This window comes from Carassius gibelio, chromosome A21 (assembly GCF_023724105.1).
Source record: "Carassius gibelio isolate Cgi1373 ecotype wild population from Czech Republic chromosome A21, carGib1.2-hapl.c, whole genome shotgun sequence".
In the NCBI taxonomy this organism is placed as follows: domain Eukaryota; kingdom Metazoa; phylum Chordata; class Actinopteri; order Cypriniformes; family Cyprinidae; genus Carassius; species Carassius gibelio.
The window spans coordinates 3617551-3640857 of NC_068391.1; the positions used below are offsets into that span (position 1 = coordinate 3617551).

At 35.7% G+C, this 23307-nt stretch overlaps 2 protein-coding genes and 1 long non-coding RNA gene across 9 annotated transcripts in view; 1 reads left to right on the forward strand and 2 right to left on the reverse strand.

Annotated features, from left to right (window-relative positions):
• Positions 1-492: 492 nt before the first annotated feature.
• LOC127942171 (phosducin-like protein) lies at positions 493-6253 on the reverse strand. 2 transcript variants are annotated; one of them, XM_052537806.1, is made up of 6 exons: positions 6123-6231; positions 5177-5216; positions 4390-4573; positions 4094-4275; positions 3318-3605; positions 493-1209 (listed from the first exon to the last, which is right to left on the reverse strand). In XM_052537806.1, exons 3-6 carry the CDS (start codon positions 4562-4564, stop codon positions 925-927), a joined length of 930 nt encoding a protein of 309 aa, XP_052393766.1. In that variant the 5' UTR covers positions 4565-4573; positions 5177-5216; positions 6123-6231; the 3' UTR covers positions 493-924. The 2 variants fall into 2 exon arrangements, with proteins under 2 accessions (XP_052393766.1, XP_052393765.1); XM_052537805.1 differs by lacking the exon at positions 5177-5216 and having other exon boundaries at positions 6123-6253.
• A 1243-nt stretch (positions 6254-7496) lies between these two features.
• LOC127941671 (prostate stem cell antigen) overlaps positions 7497-23307 on the forward strand; it is a 57888-nt gene continuing 42077 nt past the window's right edge. The window contains exons 1-5 of one of the 6 annotated variants that reach the window (XM_052537018.1): positions 7497-7845; positions 13110-13229; positions 13439-13558; positions 13713-13823; positions 13954-15446. In XM_052537018.1, coding sequence (XP_052392978.1) covers positions 13142-13229; positions 13439-13558; positions 13713-13823; positions 13954-14144 — 510 coding nt within the window. In that variant the 5' untranslated portion in view covers positions 7497-7845; positions 13110-13141 and the 3' untranslated portion in view covers positions 14145-15446. Of the gene's footprint in view, positions 7846-12449; positions 13032-13109; positions 13230-13438; positions 13559-13712; positions 13824-13953; positions 15447-23307 lie in introns of those variants that run through there. The other 5 variants (XM_052537017.1, XM_052537012.1, XM_052537008.1 and 2 more) reach the window with 5 other exon arrangements.
• Positions 8938-10607, reverse strand: LOC127941679 (uncharacterized). The gene is made up of 2 exons (XR_008149132.1): positions 9917-10607; positions 8938-9427 (listed from the first exon to the last, which is right to left on the reverse strand). It is a non-coding gene; the product is annotated as an uncharacterized LOC127941679 (long non-coding RNA).

Here is a 23307-nt window from a genome sequence, read left to right on the forward strand (position 1 = left end):
TGCTATTATAAAGACAAGCGCTGCACAGACTGTCCTACAGCTAAAATGCGCCCCCTCTTGATCTCGGAGCGTAATTAATTAATTCAATGTTTTGCACGTAAACAAGAGTGAGTGAACGGACCATGGTTTCAGATTTAGAGCTAATTCAACATATTTCTCTAAAATAAGTTCCATAGTGTAAAATAAAGCCATACAGCTTCACAAAATCTTCTCAATATTTTCAGATTACATTAGACTGCCATGACTACCGGTATTTAACTTCGACCTCTGGATTAATAAAGTACATCTAATCTAATATAGATAAAGACATAACATCTTTAATAAAATGGTTACATAATATACTGAGCAAATGAATTAAACGTATTTTTATTTATATATTTGTATGAATTGTTTTATAATTATTCATATAACTTTTTTTTAATGAATTTAAATGTATATTTTCTCAAAATACAGAGAAAATGCACACATATGAAAATAACCACAAAACAAAGGTTAAATCTGAATCATTTGTTTTTATTTTTGCATTTGTCTTGATGGATAGGTTTACAAAATGTATAAAACTAACAGAGGGGTAAAGCAAACCAAGATGTCCAAAAACACACAAATAAACAAACATATAAATCTAAAACTATAATAAATAGTGAAACATCAATGCAGGGTGCTCTGAAGGGTTTTGCATTTTTCTTTGCATAAAGAAACACTCCAGATTCTGGAAGTGTCGGAAATGACACACACATGAATGCATCTAATGATATCTACTGTATTGGTCCAGTAATCGGTGAATGGTGTATTGACAGTAGTGTAGCTCACATTGTTCCGTTGTTTATGCTTTTGGTCACTGTATTGGGTCTCAATCACTGTGTGAACATATACAAGAGTGTATATTCTTCTGGATCTATGTGTTTGTATACAGACATTACGCATTTAGTCTATATCCAGGTCGCTGTCTGACTCGTTAGGGTGAGTGACAGCGGCATTGCGTATAGACGAGTGTGTGTTTGGCTGAATGTATTTCTCTGGAAGAAGCCCGTATTCCTGCAGCAGAGCTTCAACGTCTGTGGCGTAGAAATCATCTCCGAGCTGATCGGAGACACGCACCAGATTCCCCACCAGTTCACCGCCGCGGTACAACAGCAGAGCCGGCAAAGCCGAACTGCGGAAAAGAGCGCTGGTGCCGACCGCAGAGCCCTGGACACGACAGAACTTCACCTGCAGGTCAAGGAGAGGAACAAAGTAAGAAATAACAACTTAATACAAATGAAAAAGAACAGTTAACCCCAAAATTTGAATTTGCTGCAAATTTACTCAGTCCATAAAATTCGTTTCTACATGGGAAGAGAAGTGTAGTATTCCATCACTTGTTGACCAATGGATGCTCTGCAGTGAATGGGTGCCGTCAGAATGAGAGTCCAAACAGCTGATAAAAACGTCACAATAACCCACAAGTAAACCACACCACACCAGTCCATCAGTTAAGTCTTATGAAGTGAAAAGCTTGCGTGTTTGAAAGAAACAACCCAGTCAAGACATTTTTAACTTCAAACCATTACTTCCAACAAAAATACGAGTCCTCTATCCATAATATTGCTTTCTCCATTTGAAAAGTTGCACAGGTGCACTGATCAAGCACCGTGTACAGGTGAAACCGTTCTAAACATATGTGGGTGCAGATATGTGAGAGGACAACAGTGCAGAAAGAGATTTTATGGATAAAGGAAGCAACGATGTGAACTGAACATTTCTTGATGGATTTTCTTCTTACAAACATGCAGCTTTACACTTCAAAAGACATTTACTGATGGACTGGAGTGTGTGGATTATTGTGATGTTTTTATCAGATGTTTGGGCTCTCATTTGGACGGCATCCATTCACTGCAGAGGATCGACTATTGAGTAAGTGATATAAATTTCTCATCTCATCTACATTTTGGATGGCCTGAGGATGATTACATTTTGTGCTGAACTAAGGCTGGGCAATATGGCCTAAAAAAAACAAAAAAAAAAACACACTTAAATTCCATATACAGATGACAAATGATTTTTTTTCAAAACAAGTTTTAACTTTATTTTGTTTTGATTTTATCTTCTGGGATTAATCTGTATTTCTCATTTGGGTTTCAAGTGCAATCAGAAACAACAAGCCATAAAAGACAAGATGGCAGGCGCTGCCATTGTAAACAGTGAAAACATTACATAACAAAATCTAACATAACATTCTTATCATACTGGATACAGTTTGTAAATGTTTGTAAGACTGTAAGAGGTCTTCACTATTTCTTTTTCATGGGAGTATTTTAATGTTTTTTTTGTTTTTTTTACAAAGTATCAAAAGTTACATCTACTGTATTTTTCGGACTATAAGTCGCATCAGTCCAAAAATACGTCATGATGAGGGAAAAAAACATAAGTCGCACTGGACTAGAAGTCTCATTTATTTTATTTATTTTGAACCAAGAACCAAGAGAAAACATTACCGTCTACAGCCGCCAGAGGGCTCTATGCTGCTCAGTGTAGGGCTACAGGAGCATTGAGCAGCATAGAGCGCCCTCTGGCGGCTGGAGACTAATGTTTTCTCTTGGTTCATGCCAAATTAATTTTGATAAATAAGTCGCACCTGACTATAATTCGCAGGACCAGCCAAACTATGAAAAAAAGTGTGACTTATAGTCCGGAAAATACGGTAGTCAAAAATAACATGTCTTTTTTATCAATCTCTCATCCCTGATATGCAATGCAATACAAATGGGGCTTTCATGCTTTATCATTTACCACTCAAATTTGTAACTAAGACCAGACAATTACAAAAATATAAATTATATATATTTCCATATTGTAATGCTGCTGGCTTAGTTTTTTTATTTTTTATTTTATTTTTTTTTTAATATAAATTTGTAAATAGAGCAGACATGGTCTAACTGTGTCCAGTGTAGACAACATCACTGGGTTTTATTGTCTTTTGTCGGATCGCGCTACTTGTGTCTGATGTAGACATGGTGTTCATTTTTAATGAGTTATTGTAATAGCTCTGCTTATAATAAAATATCTGTATTGACTGCATTTTCATATCATAGTATTATTTACTGCCCTGCGAGCCACAAGAGGAAAGTAATAAGTAACACTGATGTAGGTTGCTTTTTTTGGCGGGTGTGTTCATGCTGTCACAGTCTTGTTCATTTCGTAGTGTGAAACATCTTTCTCACTCGACAGCATGTCTCTATACAAACATGTGTGGGAGGGTAACTACACATTCAAATTAATTGATTTTTGCTGAACGATTCTTTTAAAGCCCTAGAATGAAAAAGATTCATCAGTGTTACCATTGGGTACTGCAGTGCGAGGCAGAGCAGACTTCCATCCATGGCCTGGCAGGCGGGCACCTCTGGCTCATAGATGTGGACCAGCACCAGAGTGTTCTTGCCCTCCTCGTCAATGGCACGCAGGAACTCCTCCCCTGAGGAGATGTCAATCACCTTTTCGAAGCGCCGCCCTCCACACAGCTGTCGTCGCATCTCCTCCATGCGCTGCAGACGATACTGCTGGAGGAAGGCTTCATCATCGTCATCATCCTCCTCCTCCTCCTCTTCTTCATCCACACGGAGGTTCATCTGAAGCAAAACAAAAGAATAAGGGGAATCATTTCTTTGCTGATATTCGGAAATGGGAAGGGCAGAATAAAAAAAAAAAAGTGGAAAATTATATTTCTACTTTTAATAATGAGTTTTTATTTTATGTGAGATTATCTATTTGATACGAATAGTTAGGGTTATTATCAACAAGAACCTTTAAAAATATTTTCATTGAAATAAATACTTGAAATAAAATAAATAAATTGCAGTAAAAAAAAAAATCTTATTTGAGGTAGTTCAAGGCAACATTTCTAATTTTTTATTTATTTTTAAGTACTTAACTAAAAATTAAATAATGTAAAATAAATATAAAAATAAGACATTTAAAAAAAAAAAACCTGAAAAACTAAATTACTAAAACAAAAACCCATTCAAAATACCAGTAAAAACTATAATAGGCGATAACCGCTGTATTGTGATATTCAGTGTCATTCAGTATGTTGACTAGTGTATAGAGTGTTTCTCACTTTGCCTGCGATCTTATCCTGCAGCTCTTTCTGTTTCTGTCTGTCGGCTTCTTCCTCTTGGTGTGACTTGCAGGTCATGCTGAGTTTCTTGATGAGTCGCTCCATCTCTTTCTGCTGCTCCACGCGCTGCTCGTTCTCCAGCTGCTTGTATTTACGCCAGTCATTGATCACTCCCTTCGGCCCTGTGGGAGAAACACACAGTCAGTCTCACAGACGTATAGATGCAGCATCTTTTAATCAGAGGCTGTGAGAGACAGAAGTACAAATGTGTGTTCATATTTCACGCTTAACCGTACCAGTGTTGACCGAACTGCCATCTGCACTGTAGCTGAGTTCCACATCCAGCACCTCCTGGTCGCGGATGGTTTTAGATGCGCTCTCTTCTTCCTCATGGTCGCTCTCTTCACCCTCACTGCTGCTGTAGTAATACTGCAGCTTCTCCCCAAGAAGCTTATCATCAAGAGTCGTCATGATGACACACTGAGATAGATGTGAAAGACAGGTATATTAGGTAATAGATTAATTCTGAGCCATAATTACAACAGTTGTGAGATAAAAGATTATTTTAAATTTTATAAAAAAAAAAGATTCAGAGATAATTTGATGGTAGAACTGGCTTGTCCACAATTTTGAGCGCTGCATGACAGAATAGATCATGATGTCATTGAGGGTCTTGAGCTTATTACCATCTAAAATAAACATTTTAAAACACATTTCTATCACCAATGATAATTCTAAAAGAGCACGTCACGAGCATAGATCAGCGGCTGAGAGCACATCTGATTGACAGATAAAACATGAACTCTATCAGTCATTAATGTTCTGGTTATTTTGTTTCAGTGTACGGTTTGTTAATATTGTTCAAAGTATACGAAGTAAACTTCATCATTCAGCTGAACTGTGCACATTTATTTTAGACACTTCATGTCTTATTTGATTCATGTGATAAACGCATGTCCCTGCGGAGCTGGGCTAGGACTAATTTCACGGGCAAAGCTGACAAAATTACCATATTCATATCATCAATTTATTTATTTTTTTACAAACAAAGCTTCATATTATAGGAAGGATGCATTATACGACCTATCCTGCGGTCATCATGTTGAGATTAGGTTCCTTCAATCTAAAAAAAAAAAAAAAGAATTGGAAAAGAATCGAAAACAACAGTGAGGAATTAATTCCCATCAATTCCAGGATCAGGAATTGGAATTGATTCCAAAAATTGTGGAATCAAACAGCCCTAAATAAAACAATCAATATGCTGTCACACCAATATAATATCGAAGCATGTTAGGTTAAAAAAAAAAAGCTGATTTTTCTTTTATAAATACATTAGTGAGTGTAATAGCATTACAGTTTTTAAATCAATGAGTGTTTACTCACTGGGTTACCCCTCTCTAATGGTTTAGATAATTTAACTCAAAACACTCCACAACTCGTGCACTAACACTATGCTTTTGCAGTCCATTATAAAGTGCTGTTATTCAGGAAATGCAAATCTAGTTCAAAGATGATACCTCAAGGGAAAATCAAACTGGGGCTGGTAAGAAATCCAATTAGCTCTCATCCCCTCTGGACATGAAATCTAGACTAATGACTAAAGTCTTACAAAACATATTTTTAACACATGTCACCTTCAGTGTAAACGCATACAATCATACATTTCGTAAGAGAAGCTTATGGAGCATTTAGTATTAGCTAATCCGTAAAACACAACCTGCTAAATACACCAGATAATATTTGAGAAACAAACTACCTAACTAAAACTGAAAAAGCAATACTGTTCACTTAAAAAGGCGTCTGATTTTCATACAAAGATATTTTAACTATAAAATTAAATTGTAAATATAAATTCCCTAGGAGTATTTGCTAGAATGCTAAGTTAACATGCTAAAATGTAAGCTAGTAGATAACGTAACGTAAACGCACCAGAACACGACACTACTAATAAAATAGGGTATATATAAACAATCAACAAAATGTGTGATCATTAAAACATTTATAATCTGGTAACCCGACTGAATCTTACCAATATATGTCTCCTTTATCGCAGTTAATCGCCGAAACAGCCTCTTCAGATCCTAGGCTAAGCTTGCATGGCTTGTAAGCCAAACACACTTATTGACCAATGACAGTGCTGAAAAGATGATTGACATGAGTATCCGCCAATAGGGGTAAGAAGCGATTTACAGAAGGCGTTTCAAATATGTTTTGGTGTTTGTTTGTTTTTAACCCACACACACACACACACACACACACACACACACACACACACACACACACACATATATATATATATATATATATATATATATATATATATAAAATGTTTTTTTTTTTTTTTTTTTTTTACAAATGTAGAAAATGCATTAAAACAGTAATATCGGCATGACACTTAAGCTATATAAACCATCAACAGGGGATTCTCCAAAAAATGCCAATTATTGGACAGGGTTGCACAGAAACATTAAGAGCTTTTGAGATGTGTAAAAAAAAAAAGAAAACCAGAAATAATTCAGTTTAAGACAGGTGTAAAATGTATGATCTGCTGGACAGTGAACATCTGTTGCACCGATGATCTATTGCATCTTTTGTTAAAGAAAGTTTTTTTTTTTTTTTTTTTTTTAATTTTGCTTTTGTGAAATTATTTCTGCAAACCGTTTTAACTGAACAAGACTCATATGAGCACAAATACAGGCAGAGTTCATTTTAGCTAAAACATTAAATCACATGATTTTTTTATAAAGTCTTGTAAACATATTCTTGTGTTGCTGGATTAGTGGTTTGCATTTGAACCATTAAAACAGGTTATTATAATTCCATTTTTAATTTGTCACTTAGCATTTTCCATGTGAACATGAATATCCAGACAAAAAAGAGGAAATGGTAACAATAAAGTCTCATAGTTAATGCATTAAAATTAATTGAGCAATAAATTTGCTGCAGAATTTTATTAATCTTTGCTGATGTTAATAAAAATACAAATGATTATTGTTAATTCATGTTAGCTCGCATCAGTTATACACCACTAACAGATACGACTTTACATTTTAATATTATTTAAGTAAATGCTAGAGTTAATTAACTATAAGATTAATAAATGCATTTGAAGTGTTTTTGATTGTAAATTCACAAATTCACAGATGAAGTTAACTGTGAGCTGATGTTAACAAGCTGAACCTTACTGTAAAGTGTCACTGAAGAAATAAATAAAGATACTACATTACAGGTGCTGTAGGGAACTTTTGTAAAAAAAATTTTTTTTTACATATTTATTAAACCTGTCATTATGTCCTGACAGTAGAATATGAGACAGATAATCTGTGAAAAAAATCAAGCTCCTCTGGCTCCTCCCAGTGTCCTATTGCCATTTGCAGAAAGCCATGCGCTCCCGGTAAAAACAACCAATCAGAGCTGCGGTCCGTAACTTTGTTTGTGTTCAAAATGTAGAAAAATGAACATAATAAGCGAGTACACCATGAATCCGTTTTCCAAACCGTGTTTTTAGCATAGACAGTAAAAGAAATGGACACAGCGACCCCATTGGAACTCAATTGAGCTAAATGAAGCCCAGTTTTAGCGTTTTTTAGCACTTCCGTTTCTGACGCGCAGACTCAAACGAAGCTTGACGACGTCAGCAACCTGTCTGCCAGATGTAAATCTTCTAAGTGGCTGTGCGTGAAAACTGCCATCGTTAATCTTGCAGAGACGTCGAGCTTAAGCGGGGAGTTCTTTGTCGTGAGTGAGCAGGAGTAAGTATTCTGATGAATTATTTTGTATAGTATTTTAAAATGTAACGCCAGTACGCCATATTTAGTTAATTGCCTGCGAGCTTCTCCACCTGTCTGTACGGTAATGCGACAGAGAGCCGAGTGGTTATGACGCAATCGTTAGCCTATTTTTTACAAAAACTGTTTATACGGGGCCATAATGTAACATAGAAGGTAATGGAGCACTTTATACATTGTCGTGTATCTTTAGAAATAAATAATGGACAAACAGAGTCTTTAAACGCCTCAGATGTAAAGTTATTCGCTGTCAAAGTGACGCCAAAATGAATGGGAGTCAATGGGAATGCTAACGCAAGTGAAGTTCTGCTAAAAGATGGCAGCCCCCACCCGACTTCAACTTCCGGTGTCATGAGAAATCGAGTCCGCCCGAGAAATCGAGTCCGCTTAGGACCCCGAGTGATCCCATTGGCTCAACGAATAATTATTGGGTATTATTTTTTAGCGCCTGATTACAATTCCTGCTAAATAGCGTTTTTATTTTTGTCGTTTGAACTTTGCTATAATGACCATTTATGTACTTTAAATTACATGTTTCATAGGCTAGTATATAGCCGACGCGCTTTAGGTTGTGAAATCAAACATTTCTCGTTTTTTTTTTTTTTTGTTACTCGCGTATCAGCATAGCATACAGCTACTCGATGTGTGTGTGTGTAAATTTATATTGTTAATCTTAATGATATAATATCGCAATTGCTTGTGCAGAACCGTGTTATTGTTGTATTATATACAGATATATTATTATTTTATGTAAAATGAATGTTATATTAATTTTACATGAAGTATGTCAGTATGCCTATTATATTTATACCATTAAGTATAGTAAGTGAATAATGGTTGTTTGTGCACTGAAAGTAACTAAAAATACAGCTAGATAGTTTATATAGATAGCAATAATTGCTATATAATTATAATTTGCAATTATAATATAATGATTCTACTGTTTTTTTTTTACATATAAATGTTCAAGCAATATGCACACTATCTATGTAAGACATTTATACATTTTTCAAAATGAATAACATTTTCAAAGAATCTTTACAGAAAGACATACTGTTGTGTCTATGTGGTCAAAAACACCCTCACTGTTTTAATAGTTGGTGTTAAATGCATTAGTCGTCATACATACAGCAAGCAAGCCAAAGGCAACGGTGGTTAATTAAGAAAAAACTGTAAGATGTCGATACTGGAGTAAAAAAAAACCTTTGGAGAAACCAGACTAACCAAAAACACTGGGGACCAGTTCTCCTCTGTATATTCAGTCTGAACATTTGGTACAATATCATTGGTAGTTAACAGTGTTACTGCATTGATTCAGCTGTAAGGTTAGAGGTTAAATGTGCCATGTACAGGCAGCAACATTGTTTTCTCTGTGGCCCAGGTGAGGCAAGCAGTGGCAGTGAAGAGTGCTAAGGTGCAGTCATCCATTCATAAATTCTTGCTGTTTTGCTGAAACTGGAAACAGTTCATCCTATGTGAAGTCCATTGTGGAAGATTGGGGAATCCTCAGTCTCAACGTAACTCGAGAGCGTCTGGGACAGAGCTTCTGTGGTAAAGAAAAATATAAAAATTGTTTAGGAACTGTAATATAATTTTAAAAAAAATGTCCTCTCTGCCTTTGTAATATACAGTATGCTGGAAGACTTTCTTGACATCATACAGAACGGGTTCAGAATACAACAGAAGCAGGAAACATCAAAAATCACTGTTAACCGTAGAGCATCGGTTTACAATTCTTGCAAAAATCAAGTTATGATTTATGTGTATGTTGTTATAAAAACAATCAAACAGACATAAATGTAATCTGTTAAACTCAGTCTATTTTGCATTCAAAGATTGCTTTAAATAAAGAGACAGGTGATTTATTTGAGCAGAGCTTGTTTTCTGCCTCCACTATTTGGAAAGTCTAATACGAAAATACTTATATATATATATACTATTTTATATTAAACAAAAAAACTGCTGCAATGAAAATCTCCTTTTGATTTATTGTGCCTTAATTTACTATTAATTTCATTCATAATTATTCACTTACTGAACGCTATTATAAAAGTATATACGTTTGTTTATGTTAAATAAAAGATAAACATGAGAAAAGAGTCGTATCTTCCCTTAAAATGCATCTTGAACAATCGGGTCCCACCTAGCGAGGACCCCTAAGATGGCGGCCATCGCGATGCCTGTGCGCAAGTCGGAACGGAGGCACTTGTCACGAAGGACACAAGACAGGTAGTAATTCACACTAAAAATCTTCGTGTGATTTGTGCACAAGTATGACAGAACTAGAGGTGTGCTTAAACCCGTCCTGCACACGCATGTATTTGGGTGTGGAGGGGAGGGGCGATTAATGATTTGAGCTGATTTTCTTATTAACTACCAATATTATCCACTGTCCTTGTACAGTAATATGACACTGACAATAAACACAAAAATAATAGTAGTAACGTTAGTACTGATAATAATAATGAATCATCTTACGGGTCCTCGCTAGGTGGGACCCGATTGTTCAAGCCTTTTTCTCGCGATCTTTGACGATGAGGTCTGTATTCATTGTTCAGGCGTTTTATCAACTCCATCTGCTATTTTTTCCACATATGAGCGTATTTTGCTGGTAGTTAATACGATCTCAAATCTGACAAAGATTTTTAGTGTACATTAGTAACTGTCTCGTGTCCTTCGTTCGGGACAAGTGCCTCCGTTGCATCCTGCGCACAGGCATCGCGACGGCCGCCATCTTAGGGGTCCTCGCTAGGTGGGACCCGATTGTTCAAGATGCATTTCTATGATTTTAAGTGAAGATACGACTCTTTTCTCATGTTTATCTTTTATTTAACATAAACAAACACATATACTTTCATAATAGCGTTCAGTAAGTGAATAATTATGAATGAAATTAATAGTAAATTAAGGCACAATAAATCAAAAGGAGATTTTCATTGCAGCAGTTTTTTTGTTTAATATAAAATAGTATATATATATATATATATATATATATATATATATATATAAGTATTTTCGTATTAGACTTTCCAAATAGTGGAGGCAGAAAACAAGCTCTGCTCAAATAAATCACCTGTCTCTTTATTTAAAGCAATGTTTGAATGCAAAATAGACTAAGTTTAACAGATTACATTTATGTCTGTTTGATTGTTTTTATAACAACCTACACATAAATCATAACTTGATTTTTGCAAGAATTGTAAACCGATGCTCTACGGTTAACAGTGATTTTTGATGTTTCCTGCTTCTGTTGTATTCTGAACCCGTTCTGTATGATGTCAAGAAAGTCTTCCAGCATACTGTATATTACAAAGGCAGAGAGGAAATTCTTTTTAAAATTATATTACAGTTCCTAAACAATTTTTATATTTTTCTTTACCACAGAAGCTCTGTCCCAGATGCTCTCGAGTTACGTTGAGACTGAGGATTCCCCAATCTTCCACAATGGACTTCACATAGGATGAACTGTTTCCAGTTTCAGCAAAACAGCAAGAATTTATGAATGGATGACTGCACCTTAGCACTCTTCACTGCCACTGCTTGCCTCACCTGGGCCACAGAGAAAACAATGTTGCTGCCTGTACATGGCACATTTAACCTCTAACCTTACAGCTGAATCAATGCAGTAACACTGTTAACTACCAATGATATTGTACCAAATGTTCAGACTGAATATACAGAGGAGAACTGGTCCCCAGTGTTTTTGGTTAGTCTGGTTTCTCCAAAGGTTTTTTTTACTCCAGTATCGACATCTTACAGTTTTTTCTTAATTAACCACCGTTGCCTTTGGCTTGCTTGCTGTATGTATGACGACTAATGCATTTAACACCAACTATTAAAACAGTGAGGGTGTTTTTGACCACATAGACACAACAGTATGTCTTTCTGTAAAGATTCTTTGAAAATGTTATTCATTTTGAAAAATGTATAAATGTCTTACATAGATAGTGTGCATATTGCTTGAACATTTATATGTAAAAAAATTGTGTAGAATTATATTATAATTGCAAGTTATAATTAACAATTATAAACTAGCTGCATTTTTAGTTACTTTCAGTGCACAAACAGCCATTATTGCCTTACTATTACTGATTTGTAATAGTACAAGTAACTGTTGTACTATTATATGTACTGTGTTATATGAGTTAAAGTCAATTACAATTGTAATTTCGTCATCATAATGTGATAATTGCTGTATGATTTTCTTTGAAAACAATAGTTTCTTAAATAATATACAATCAGCAATTGCAATACATGAACTGCTTGTAAGCAAAACCATATATAACAACATAAGTATACTTATTACAATATTGAAAATAATGTAAAAAATTACATGAATTAGGTAGTAAGTCAAAATAAATAAAAATCAAAGTGTGTGTGTGTGTGTCTATATATATATATATATATATATATATATATATAGGTTCGTTTTATTAATAATTATCTTTAAACTATCCCACAATCTTCTGAATTTGTGGGCTAAACGTGTTTTAGTCATCACAACTGAATTATTATTATTATTATTATTTTAGAACTGGAAAATATATTCAAAAGCTGTGCTGAGGCGTTTTAGTAACCGAATATTAAAACTAATTACAATGCATCATTTATGAGATGCTGCTAGTTTTATGACATTTAAAAAAACATTTTGAACGATTACATTCTGTATTTTGCTTTTATTAAATTATTTTAGCTTGAAACAACAAGCTACCGCAGCTCCGATTAGCCATGCAACAAGTTATCGCGATAACAACTTTTGATCAGGCATTTAAAACAGCTACCGCCTTGGTCCTAAGCGGACTCGATTTCGCGGGGGGACTGGATTTCTCACCACACCGGTCGAGTTCCTTGCCCCTTGGTTTTTAGCTTGTCCTGAATCACTAGGGTGCACCTATAATAAGTGTTCATATTCGGACTATTTTAGATTGATTCGGGAGTACCCCGCGGCGGATTAACCCTTTGTGATTCTTCATAGACATAAACAGAGAGAAGACAGATTTATAATGTCTTGTTATTACTGTTAACAAAGTCCCACCCCTTCTGATAAGCTATAAAGTGAGAATGAAACAGACTCATTAATTCATTCAGCTCCTGGTCAAAGATGGATCTCCAAATCTCAGTTTTTCTTCTGTTCGTTCTCTTCACTGCAGGTACAAAGACAAATAGTGTTTGTAATGTTATTGAGTACAAATACAGATTATTGATGTGTCTCTGTTTTATTACTAAAGGACACTCTTTCAAATGTTATGAGTGTGTTAGTATGACGGGTTCTTGTGCGGCTCAAAAGATAAAATCATGTCCCAGTGGATTCTCCAAGTGCATGAGTGTCACAACAGTTACACAATCTGGTAAGTAATATTTGACTGACGAAGTTACTGATGTTATAACTATTAAAAATTAACTTTTTTTCAAATGACAATTGTTTAAAATGAGAAAATGCAAAATGTTACTTCTCTTCTGCTATGCAGGTGAAATTATACATATACATGTATTTGTTTTTATCTATCACTGCTGCTTTCTACAGCATTAATGCATTAGTCATGTTTTTTTTTTTAAGGTGAAATTAGTTCTAAAGACTGTACTGTTGACTGTCAAAATGGGTCGATGAACTTGGGTATGATAAAGGCATCTTATTCCTGCTGTGACACTGACCTTTGTAACTCCAAAGATGCTCCAGGTATTAAACTTCAATATCACGTGCAAATGACTGTCCTCTTTAAAGTCAGCAGTCATTTTACCTCTATATGACATTCAATCAGGGGATTTGTTTTTCATTAGATGTTATGTTTGTACAGAAAATAAAATAAAAGAACACCTGTTTACTTTTGTAGATCTCAGCTCCATTGTCCCCAGTGGAAAGACATGTTACTCTTGTGTTGGGCACAGCTGTTTAAACATAATGAACTGTTCAGGGAGTGAAGACCGCTGCATTAAAGCAACAGGTGAGAATCTGGAAAAGGAAAATCATTGTCATTATTTTTGCTTCTCCATCGTTCACTTTAAATTTATTATACAGCTAACTCAAACGGATTTCCAGCTTAGACTAATCTGTGTTTTCTATCTCTTATTCAGGGAGTTTTGGAGGCCCGTCAGCAGATGTAAAAGGCTGTCTCTCTAAATCTATTTGTGATGCCTTAACATCTGTAAGTGATGGTCAGGGCATCTCGTGTTGTTCAGGGAACCTGTGTAACAGTGCTAATGGTGTCACTCAGAGCTTCCTGTTCCTCTGCTGTTCTCTGCTCTCCTTCATCCTTCTGCACTGAATCCAGCAGATCTTCATATTCTACAATCAGACACACTGTACAGAAGAGCCTTATACAACTCAGTGTGTGTCAGAGTGTTGATTTTTAGATCTAAAAAGATAAACAGCAACTATATAAACAGCATGCTCTATTGTCAATCTTAACCTTTAACATTGATAAAAATACTAAATCAACTATTCAGGCAAAGCAGAATCCTTGTAAAAAAAATCAGAATTACGTTTATTCTGTGACTTATAGACTATAGATGTTTAGCAGCCCATGTTTTATTTGATGTTATGTCATAACATTAACACTTTATATTCAAATTACATAATTTCGTTCACTTAGTTATAGGTTTTAATGAATAGCAAAGATATCTGCAATGTATGTCTTACTTATGGAGTGAAATTGAATAATTATATTTAAATAAATTGGAAGGATTGAATTGAATTTCCAATCAGAAACATGCCTTCTGTTTCCATTCTAGGAGGCATCTTGCCACAAGGGTCTAACTTTACCATTTGAATATATATATATATAGAGAGAGAGAGAGAGAGAGAGAGAGAGAGAGAGAGAGAGAGAGAGAGAGAGTGAGTTTTTTTTTTTTTTTTGCATAGGCACAGGAGCTTATAAGTATGTAAAGAAAATAAACAAAGACACTTTGATTTCCAACGTAATAAACAGATCACTATTTTCCAGAGACACAAAATTAGATCAGTTAACCTGAAAACTCTGTTGACTGATTAAATATCACAGATGCTAATAATAGTCCAAATAAATTACAAAAAATAAAAAAATAAGCAGCGCATAGTATTAAATGCGTTGAGGGGAGATTTTGCACCATCCTGTAGCCGAGATAATTTTACAACATTTTTACAAGACATTACAAGACAGTCAAACAAGATCAAGACATTCTACATTTCAGTTAATTCATGTTTATTTCGTAGCAGTAAAGAGACCGAGACGATCAGTCTTTAAAAATGTAGGATTTTTCTTCTCTCTCTCTGGACATCCCTGTAAAATACCATCGGAGCATGCTGCTGCATTGATAAATTAATGATATAAAACAACATAATTCACTTTGTAAATGCAACATTTTTCCCCCCGTTGGAACTGTTACACAATGTTGTATCTTTGAATAAAGTTTTAAACTGAGTTTAGCATAATTTATCAGCAGGTGGCAGCAGAACTCTTACTGGAGACTACAGCTCAATGTTAATCTGTGTTTTTCATAATTGTGTTGTATTCATGTTGCCATTGCATTAATCGTGTTTATTTATTATTTACAGGATGAAAAATATGAATAAAAACAATGTTGCTCAATGCGAGAGAAATTTGCAGAATTTATAATGTAAAAATTAAATTGAATATGGCAATTTACATAGTAATTTTTTTTTATTAGATTAATATGGTCTGACAAACAGTAGCTCAAACAATAGCTACAAATTGTATGCCTTTTTGTCTTTTCGATGCACATTTTAAAGTGGATAACAAGATAACCATAAATGTTGGAGCTCTTTATGTAGGCCCATGCAATGGCATGTGCTCAAGAGACTTACAAGAAGGATCTTGTTCTTGTTTTTTTTCGGACTTACTGATACCCGCAGCCATTGACGCACATACCACATCCTGGTCTGTGTATACTTTTGTTTTGAAAGAAATAGCTACGGCAAAAGTGGTTTCTTCTTCTCACACTGGTTAATAGAATCAGAAACAAATTCATTTTCATTATTCAAAATTATTTTTTCATAATGTAAAAATTATATAGCCTGCAGCTTGTTATGTAATTTAGTCTACATAAATGCTCAATGTAATTTCTAACCATTTAGCATCTCTTTACACACACTAAAAGTGCCCTCAAGCACTGACGTGGCTACAGGTTACAACCTATTGCTTTATAAAAAAAAAACCCTCTGGCATCAATACTTGGAAGGCATGATATTTCCATGACTATAAAGCTACTTCCTCAAAATATCTTGATTATTTTTCACATATTAAAATATGTTTGATATAGTTAGTGATATAGTGTTGAAGTAACTTATGTAATGTCTTTATTTTTGTTTTCTTCGCCTACAAACAGTATCGCTTCATAACGTTACGGTTGAACCACTGATGGCAGATGGACTATTCTGACGATGCTTTTCATACTTTTCAGGACCTTGACAGTGTAACATACTTGGCAGTCAATGGGACAGTCTCAAGCCACCCGGTTTTACCCAAAATATGTTAAATTGTGTTCCAAAGACTCTCCATATCATTCAAACTGCCTACACTTTTCTGTGTCTGGCGTGCCACAAGGATGTGCTGTTTCTAAGAATTGATGAACTGATGAGAGATGGACTATTTTTGTAATGCTTTTCATATTTTTCCCGACTTTGACCATGTAATTTACTTGGCAGTCTATGGGACAGTCACAAGCCTCCCGGTTTTATCCAAAATATGTTAAATTGTGTTCTGAAGACGAACTAAGCTTTTACGGGTTTGGAACAACATGGGGGTAAGTGATTAATGACAACATTTGTATTTGGGGTGGAGTAACTCTTTAAAGTAAACTATAACAACATAACACCAACCAAATGAAGTTTAAATTTCAATATAATTGTTTGCATCTCTGAAATAATATGTTGAACACCAAAGTCGTAGCCTTTCCAAAAACAGACTAAACAGAGAGTTTGCTAGCAATAAGGGACTACAGGTGGAAAGATATTTGTATTTATTTATTTGTAATAATTTTCATAGCAATACTGCCAGAACTTAAACTGATAGTAATCAAAAGAGCCCACGTGTAATTTCTAACAGGATACCACAAGCCAAAATGCAAATATAAAAAAAAAACCCACATGATATTATCTGTAAAAAACATGATCAGATCTATCAAATCAGTAGCAAATAACGTTAGTGCAGAGAACTGTAGAACAAGTATATTACTTTTATGCTATTTCTTATTGTAGTTCAATTTTTGCAAAGTCATGCCAACAGCATTCATAAAGACACTAGACAAAGTTATAATCTATATATTCATTAGTAAAAACTATGATAGGCCTATGTATTGCTCAATAAACAAATAAAAAATAACTGATAAAATGATATACCACTAAAGTAATGGTGCAATGTGACATTATTTAACAATGCTCATTCTTTCAAAACAGAGAAAACATCTTTCACAAACATTTACATATCTGTCTCTTCTAAAGTGTTTAGTGTATATACTGTATATTTATGAGTGGTGTTAATGAAAAACAAGTAATTTTGAGACCTAGCTGAGCAGTAACACGATCACTGCAGTTTTGTGGGATGGCAGGATTGCTGAGCAGATTACAGATGAAGGAGAGGACCACGTGGCAGGTAAGTTGAGCAGGTAAGTAGTAAAAACAGCAAAAGTTTTACCAGTACAATCTTCTCCTGAGGCTAAACTCAAACCTAATTAACTGTGAGGAAACCTATGGAACATATCCCAACAAGTATGTGGGGTTGAAGGTTACCACACCTACTTTAACGGATAGCTTGTTGTAACAAATCCATATACAGTGGGGCTCGAAAGTTTGGGCACCCCTTGCAGAAAATATGAGTAATTTTCAAAAAATAAGAGAGATCATACTAAATGCATGTTATTTTTTATTTAGTACTGTCCTGAGTAAGATATTGTACATAAAAGATATTAACATTTAGTCCACAAGACAAAAAAATTGCTGAAATTATTAAAATAACCCCCTCAAAAGTTTGGGAACCCTTGGTTCTTAGTCCTGCGTGCTGTTACCTGATGATCCTCGACTGTCTTTCTGTTTTGTGATGGTTGTGCATGAGTCCCTTGTTTGTTCTGAACAGTTAAACTGAGCAGCGTTCTTCAGAAAAATCTTTAAGGTCCTGCACATTCTTCAGTTTTGCAGCATCTTTGCATATTTTAACCCTTTCCAGCAGTGACTTTATGATTTTGAGATACATCTTTTCACACTGAGGACATTTCAGGGACTCAAACACAACTATTTAAAAAGATTCAAACATTCACTGATGCTCCAGAAGGAAACACGATGCATTAAGAGCTGGGGGGTGAAAACTTTTGGAATTTGAAGATCAAGGTAAATTGTACTTAAATTGTGTACCGGGAAACATACAAGTATCTTCTGTTGCTTACGAAGGGCAGATTTAAATTGAAAAAAATTATATTTCAACAAAATAAGTCAAATTTGGCCATCTTCATCGTGCTCAAAAGTTTTCACTCCCCAGCTCTTAATGCATCGTGTTTCCTTCTGGAGCATCAGTGAATGTTTGAATCTTTTTTAATAGTTGTGTTTGAGTCCCTCAGTTGTCCTCAGTGTGAAAAGATGAACTGTATCTCAAAATCATAAAGTCGCTGCTGGAAAGGGTTAAAATATGCAAAGATGCTGGAAAACTGAAGAATCTGCAGGACCTTAAAGATTTTTCTGAAGAACGCTGCTCAGTTTAACTGTTCAGAACAAACAAGGGACTCATGCACAACCATCACAAAACAGAAAGACAGTCGAGGATCATCAGGTAACAGAACACAGTATTAAGAACCAAGGGTTCCCAAACTTTTGAGTGGGGTTATTTTAATAATTTCATTTTTTTTTTTTTTGTGTGGACTAAATGTTAATATCTTTTATGTACAATATCTTACAATATCTATGATATATATACAGTACAGACCAAAAGTTTGGACACACCTTCTCATTCAAAAAGTTGACTTTATTTTCATGACTATGAAAATTGTAGATTTTTGTAGATTCACACTGAAGGCATCAAATCTATGAATTAACACATGTGGAATTATATATGGAATTATATGCATAACAAAAAAGTGTGAAACAACTGAAAATATGTCATATTGTAGATTCTTCAAAGTAGCCACCTTTTGCTCTGATTACTGCTTTGCACACTCTTGGCATTCTCTTGATGAGCTTCAAGAGGTAGTCTATGGGATTAGATTCCCGCCAAATATATTGCAGTCACAGATCGAAAAATAACAAGGATAAATAAAATATTTAAAAAACGTGTAAAATAATAGCGCTCAAAACCGAGAAACAAATGCAATTTTTTTAAGTAACAAACAGCGCAGTCATGGATTACACAAAACTGAAACATGAATTAAACATTTTCCAAATCGCAAACAAAATCAGGTTTCCTGCTCATACGTTATTTTTTTTATGTGCTTGTGGTCTTTTCCCCTTTGCCCTTGTTTCCACGTTCTACGCTTGCGTTTCCAAAAGTTGCAGTTTGAGTTTCAAGTTCTAGATTGACAGCTGCGCCTCTAGCCAATCAGTCCAAGGGGGAGTTGACGTCCCTCCAATGCGACTCGTGGCTGCTGTGGCAGGTGTGTGTGTGACGTAGAGGGTGACGGTCACACGGGAGTGGATTTTCAAATCTCTCCCGTCCCAATCCCACGAAAAAAAAAAAACTGGGGGGAAATAAAGAAAACTCTACGAATGAGAAGGTGTGTCCAAACTTTTGGTCTATACTGTATGTATATATATATATATATTTATGGCTTTCTTTCTTCTGCAGTACATAAAAGATGCTTTATAGGATGTTATGGTCTAGACAACATTGAACCCATACTGGCTTTTATTTTATGGACAAATAATAAAATAAATAAATGAATAAATAACCAAACACACATGCAGATTGTTGTACGTGTAAATGAGACAAGACAAAGATGATGTGAAAAGTGACTGCTTAAATGGTCTTGATGAGAGAGTGATTAGTAGCAGGTGTGGTAATGCAGGGGATCCAGCTGCTGAAGTCCAGCTGCTTGCCAATCAATTCTGTAAAGTCCCTTACCATTAATATAAAAGTGTATTACATAATTTTTAGAAGTCTTAAACCCATGTCAAGAAGCGGCACAAGTGGCACAACGGGATAAGGAGGGTGGATAATTAGCGAGAGACAACCGGTTTGTCTACCCGTCACAACAGTGGGGTAGCCACGGGTGTGCCAGGGTGTGCCTGTGCCACCCACAGTGGCAGCTGGCACACGTAAAAATAGATGCAGAATTATTTTTTATAGTCTCAATAAAAAAATGTTTACTAAACTTGGGCTATTGTTGTTTACTTAGAAAATATATATTTTAAATCAACCCTTTCACGCTTAAGTTACAAATATTTTAACTGACCCCTTGTTTCCATGGCGACGCGTCATGATTGTCACGTGACACACTGCAGCCACTAACAGATGTATCGGTATCATAGACAGTAAAAGAAATGGACACAGCGACCCCACTGGAACTCAATTGAGACAAGCGGTTTTTAGCACTTCCGTTTCTGACGTGCAGACTCAAACTAAGCTTGACGACGTCAGCAACCTGTCTGACAGATGTAAATCCTCTAGTAGCTGTGCGTGCAAACTGCCATCATTAATCTTGCAGAGACGGCGAGCTTGAGCGGGGAGTTCTCTGTCGTGAGTGAGCAGGAGTAAGTATTCTGATTAATTATTTTGTATAGTATTTTAAAATGTAACGCCAGTACGCCATATTAAGTTAATTGCCTGCGAGCTTCTCCTCCTGTCTGTACGGTAATGCGACAGAGAGCCGAGTGGTTATGACGCAATCGTTAGCCTATTTTTACAAAAACTGTTTATACGGGGCCATAATGTAACATAGAAGGTAATGGAGCCCTTTATACGTTGTCGTGTATCTTTAGAACTAAATAATGGACAAACGGAGTCTTTAAACGCCTCAGATGTAAAGTTATTCGCTGTCAAAGTGACGCCAAAATGAATGGGAGGTCAATGGGAATGCTAACGCAAGTGAAGTTCTGCTACAAGATGGCGGCACGCAGCTGACTTCAACTTCTCGTCGACTTCCTTGCCGCCTGATCAGTATTCGTTTTATTTCGTTTTTCATATTTTTATTAAAATATATACACAAACTTGACTACCATGTCAACTAACTGATATTCCGATTTTTCTTTTAAAAACCTTTATAAATTATCTTGATCTATAACGAGATGAGCGCTGCAGTTCAGAGTCCTGTCAGCCGGGTTTAACGTACAGCACTTGAATTCCACAGTTTCTCCCGAAATACATGAAAGTAAGTGGCTGTTGAACTGGGAGAAGAATAGAGTAAACTTTATTGTTCTGCTATGTCTGTCTGATATATGAATAAAACACGTCGGTAAATCGGATTTGATTAGATAGTTTTTGCTGGTTCCATAGACATCAGTGTGTATTTTACAAACTAGTAATGTATTGTTTTACTAGTGATTATGTATATTTAAATGTATGAAATCTAAAATAAACATTATGTGGTTGAAAACACTGCATATTAATTGTGATATATGACAAGCGCTGAGCGCGTCTGTCTCTGGCTCAGTGCCAGCCAACGCGCGAAAGCTGTTTGAATCTGGCAGTTCTGTGACGTCAATGAACTTTCTAAATCATACTCTCAGGGGCACAGAAATAAGAACCCAATATATGGTGCAATAATGATAAAAATGTTAAAATGTATTTTACATTTTAAATTATTTTTGTTAAAATATATCTGCCGACATTCTGACTGCCAACCAATCAGCAAACAGCAGCTGACTGTGACCCCAGCAGTCTATGATATAAACAGATAATTTTTGATTGCACGTTGCTAGCTAGCAATATGTCGCAGTGCTCCTTTCTTTTTCTTTTTTTTTTTTTTAGCAAAAAACCTAATGTTACACCTGATGAGGATGTTTCTCCCTCCCCGGGTCCAACATCAACAGACAGTGTTGCCAGATTGTAAATGTCCAAGTATCGTACCAGAAGTTCTAAATTATCGTATTTAGAAGAAAATTATTACATTTAATAATTAACTACATTTTGACACGACCTGCAAATTACCACTAGGAGTATGGTTGGATGGAAGCAGTGCGACAAAAATATCCCATAATTGTGCACAGTAATCTGACAATAAATGTGGCACACCCAGATTTTCATATGCACACCCAGGGTCTCTTTTCTGGCTACACTACTGCATCACAAACATATTGTGTGAACATATTACTGACAATTTGATAATTGAATTAATAGTCTATATTGTACTGATAACTTAAACTATGTTAAAATAAATGTTATTGGAATAATTTGAGGAATGTTTCATTTGCATAGTCCTTCTTTTGCGCTGTAATGCACCTTCGCGTGAAGTGGAAAATCGATTCCTGAGCAATCGATGCCAACTAATTCAGCACCTTTACTCGGACAGCGCCCTTTGTAACAATGAACGTAAGAGGCAGCGTGTTAAGAAGCTTCCTAAGGGACACTTCGGGGAACACACTTAGGAACATAAACAACTTTGGGAAGATATATCTTCCGAGTGTTATCGTGTAACCGGGCCCTGGACTGTTGCTCAGAGGTAAAAATCCCCTAAATTTGCCCACTGGCCTCTGACCATCATGGCCTTCTAACAATCCCTACATCTGCTGATTGGCTTCATCTCTCTGTCTCCTCTCCACCAGTAAACTGGTTTGTGGTGGGCGTTCTGGCGCAATATGGCTGCCGTCGCATCATACAGGTGGATGCTGCACACTGGTGGTGGATAAGGAGATACCCCTGACTATGTAAAGCGCTTTGAGTGCCTAGAAAAGCGCTATATAAATGTAATAAATTATTATTATTAATTATTTGGGTGCTGTGACCTGTGCTGGTGTTGGTCCATTGTGTTTTGTCAAGTCCAAAGTCATTGCAGTCATCTACCAGGAGATCATGGAGCACCATCTGCTTCCATCTGCTGACAAGCTTTATGGAGACGCTGATTTCATTTTGCAGAAGGACTTTAGCACCTGCTCAATGTGCAAAAACCACTTCTAACTGGTTTGCTGACCCTGATATTACTGTGCTTGATTGGCCAGCCAACTCACCTGACCTGAACCTCACAGAGAATCAATGTGGTATTGTGAAGAGGAAGAAGAGTAACATCTGACAAACAATACAGAGGAGCTGAAGACCTCTATCAAAGACACCTGGTCTTCAGTAACGCCTCAGCAGTGCCACAGGCTGAATGCCTCCATGCCACACCTCACTGAAACAGGCATTCAGGCAAAAGGAGCCCATAATTAAACCTGCTTTGGAGATCTTGAACATTTCTGTTTTGTAGATCTTTTTTCGACCGATCTTTGAGAAAATATTCTTGATTTAAATATTTTTGAGATACTGATTTTTTTATTTACTAAGCTGTAAGCCATAACCATCAGAATGCAAACAAAAA

What these genes read in the sequence shown, in the direction of transcription:
- LOC127942171 (XM_052537805.1), bottom strand. Translation starts at nt 4,564, where the DNA reads ATGACGACTCTTGATGATAAGCTTCTTGGGGAGAAGCTGCAGTATTAC. An exon ending in TGGCAGTTCGGTCAACACTG is followed by an intron (nt 4,276 to 4,389) that starts GTACGGTTAAGC and finishes TTTCTCCCACAG; the next exon opens with GGCCGAAGGGAGTGATCAAT. An exon ending in AGGATAAGATCGCAGGCAAA is followed by an intron (nt 3,606 to 4,093) that starts GTGAGAAACACT and finishes GTTTTGCTTCAG; the next exon opens with ATGAACCTCCGTGTGGATGA.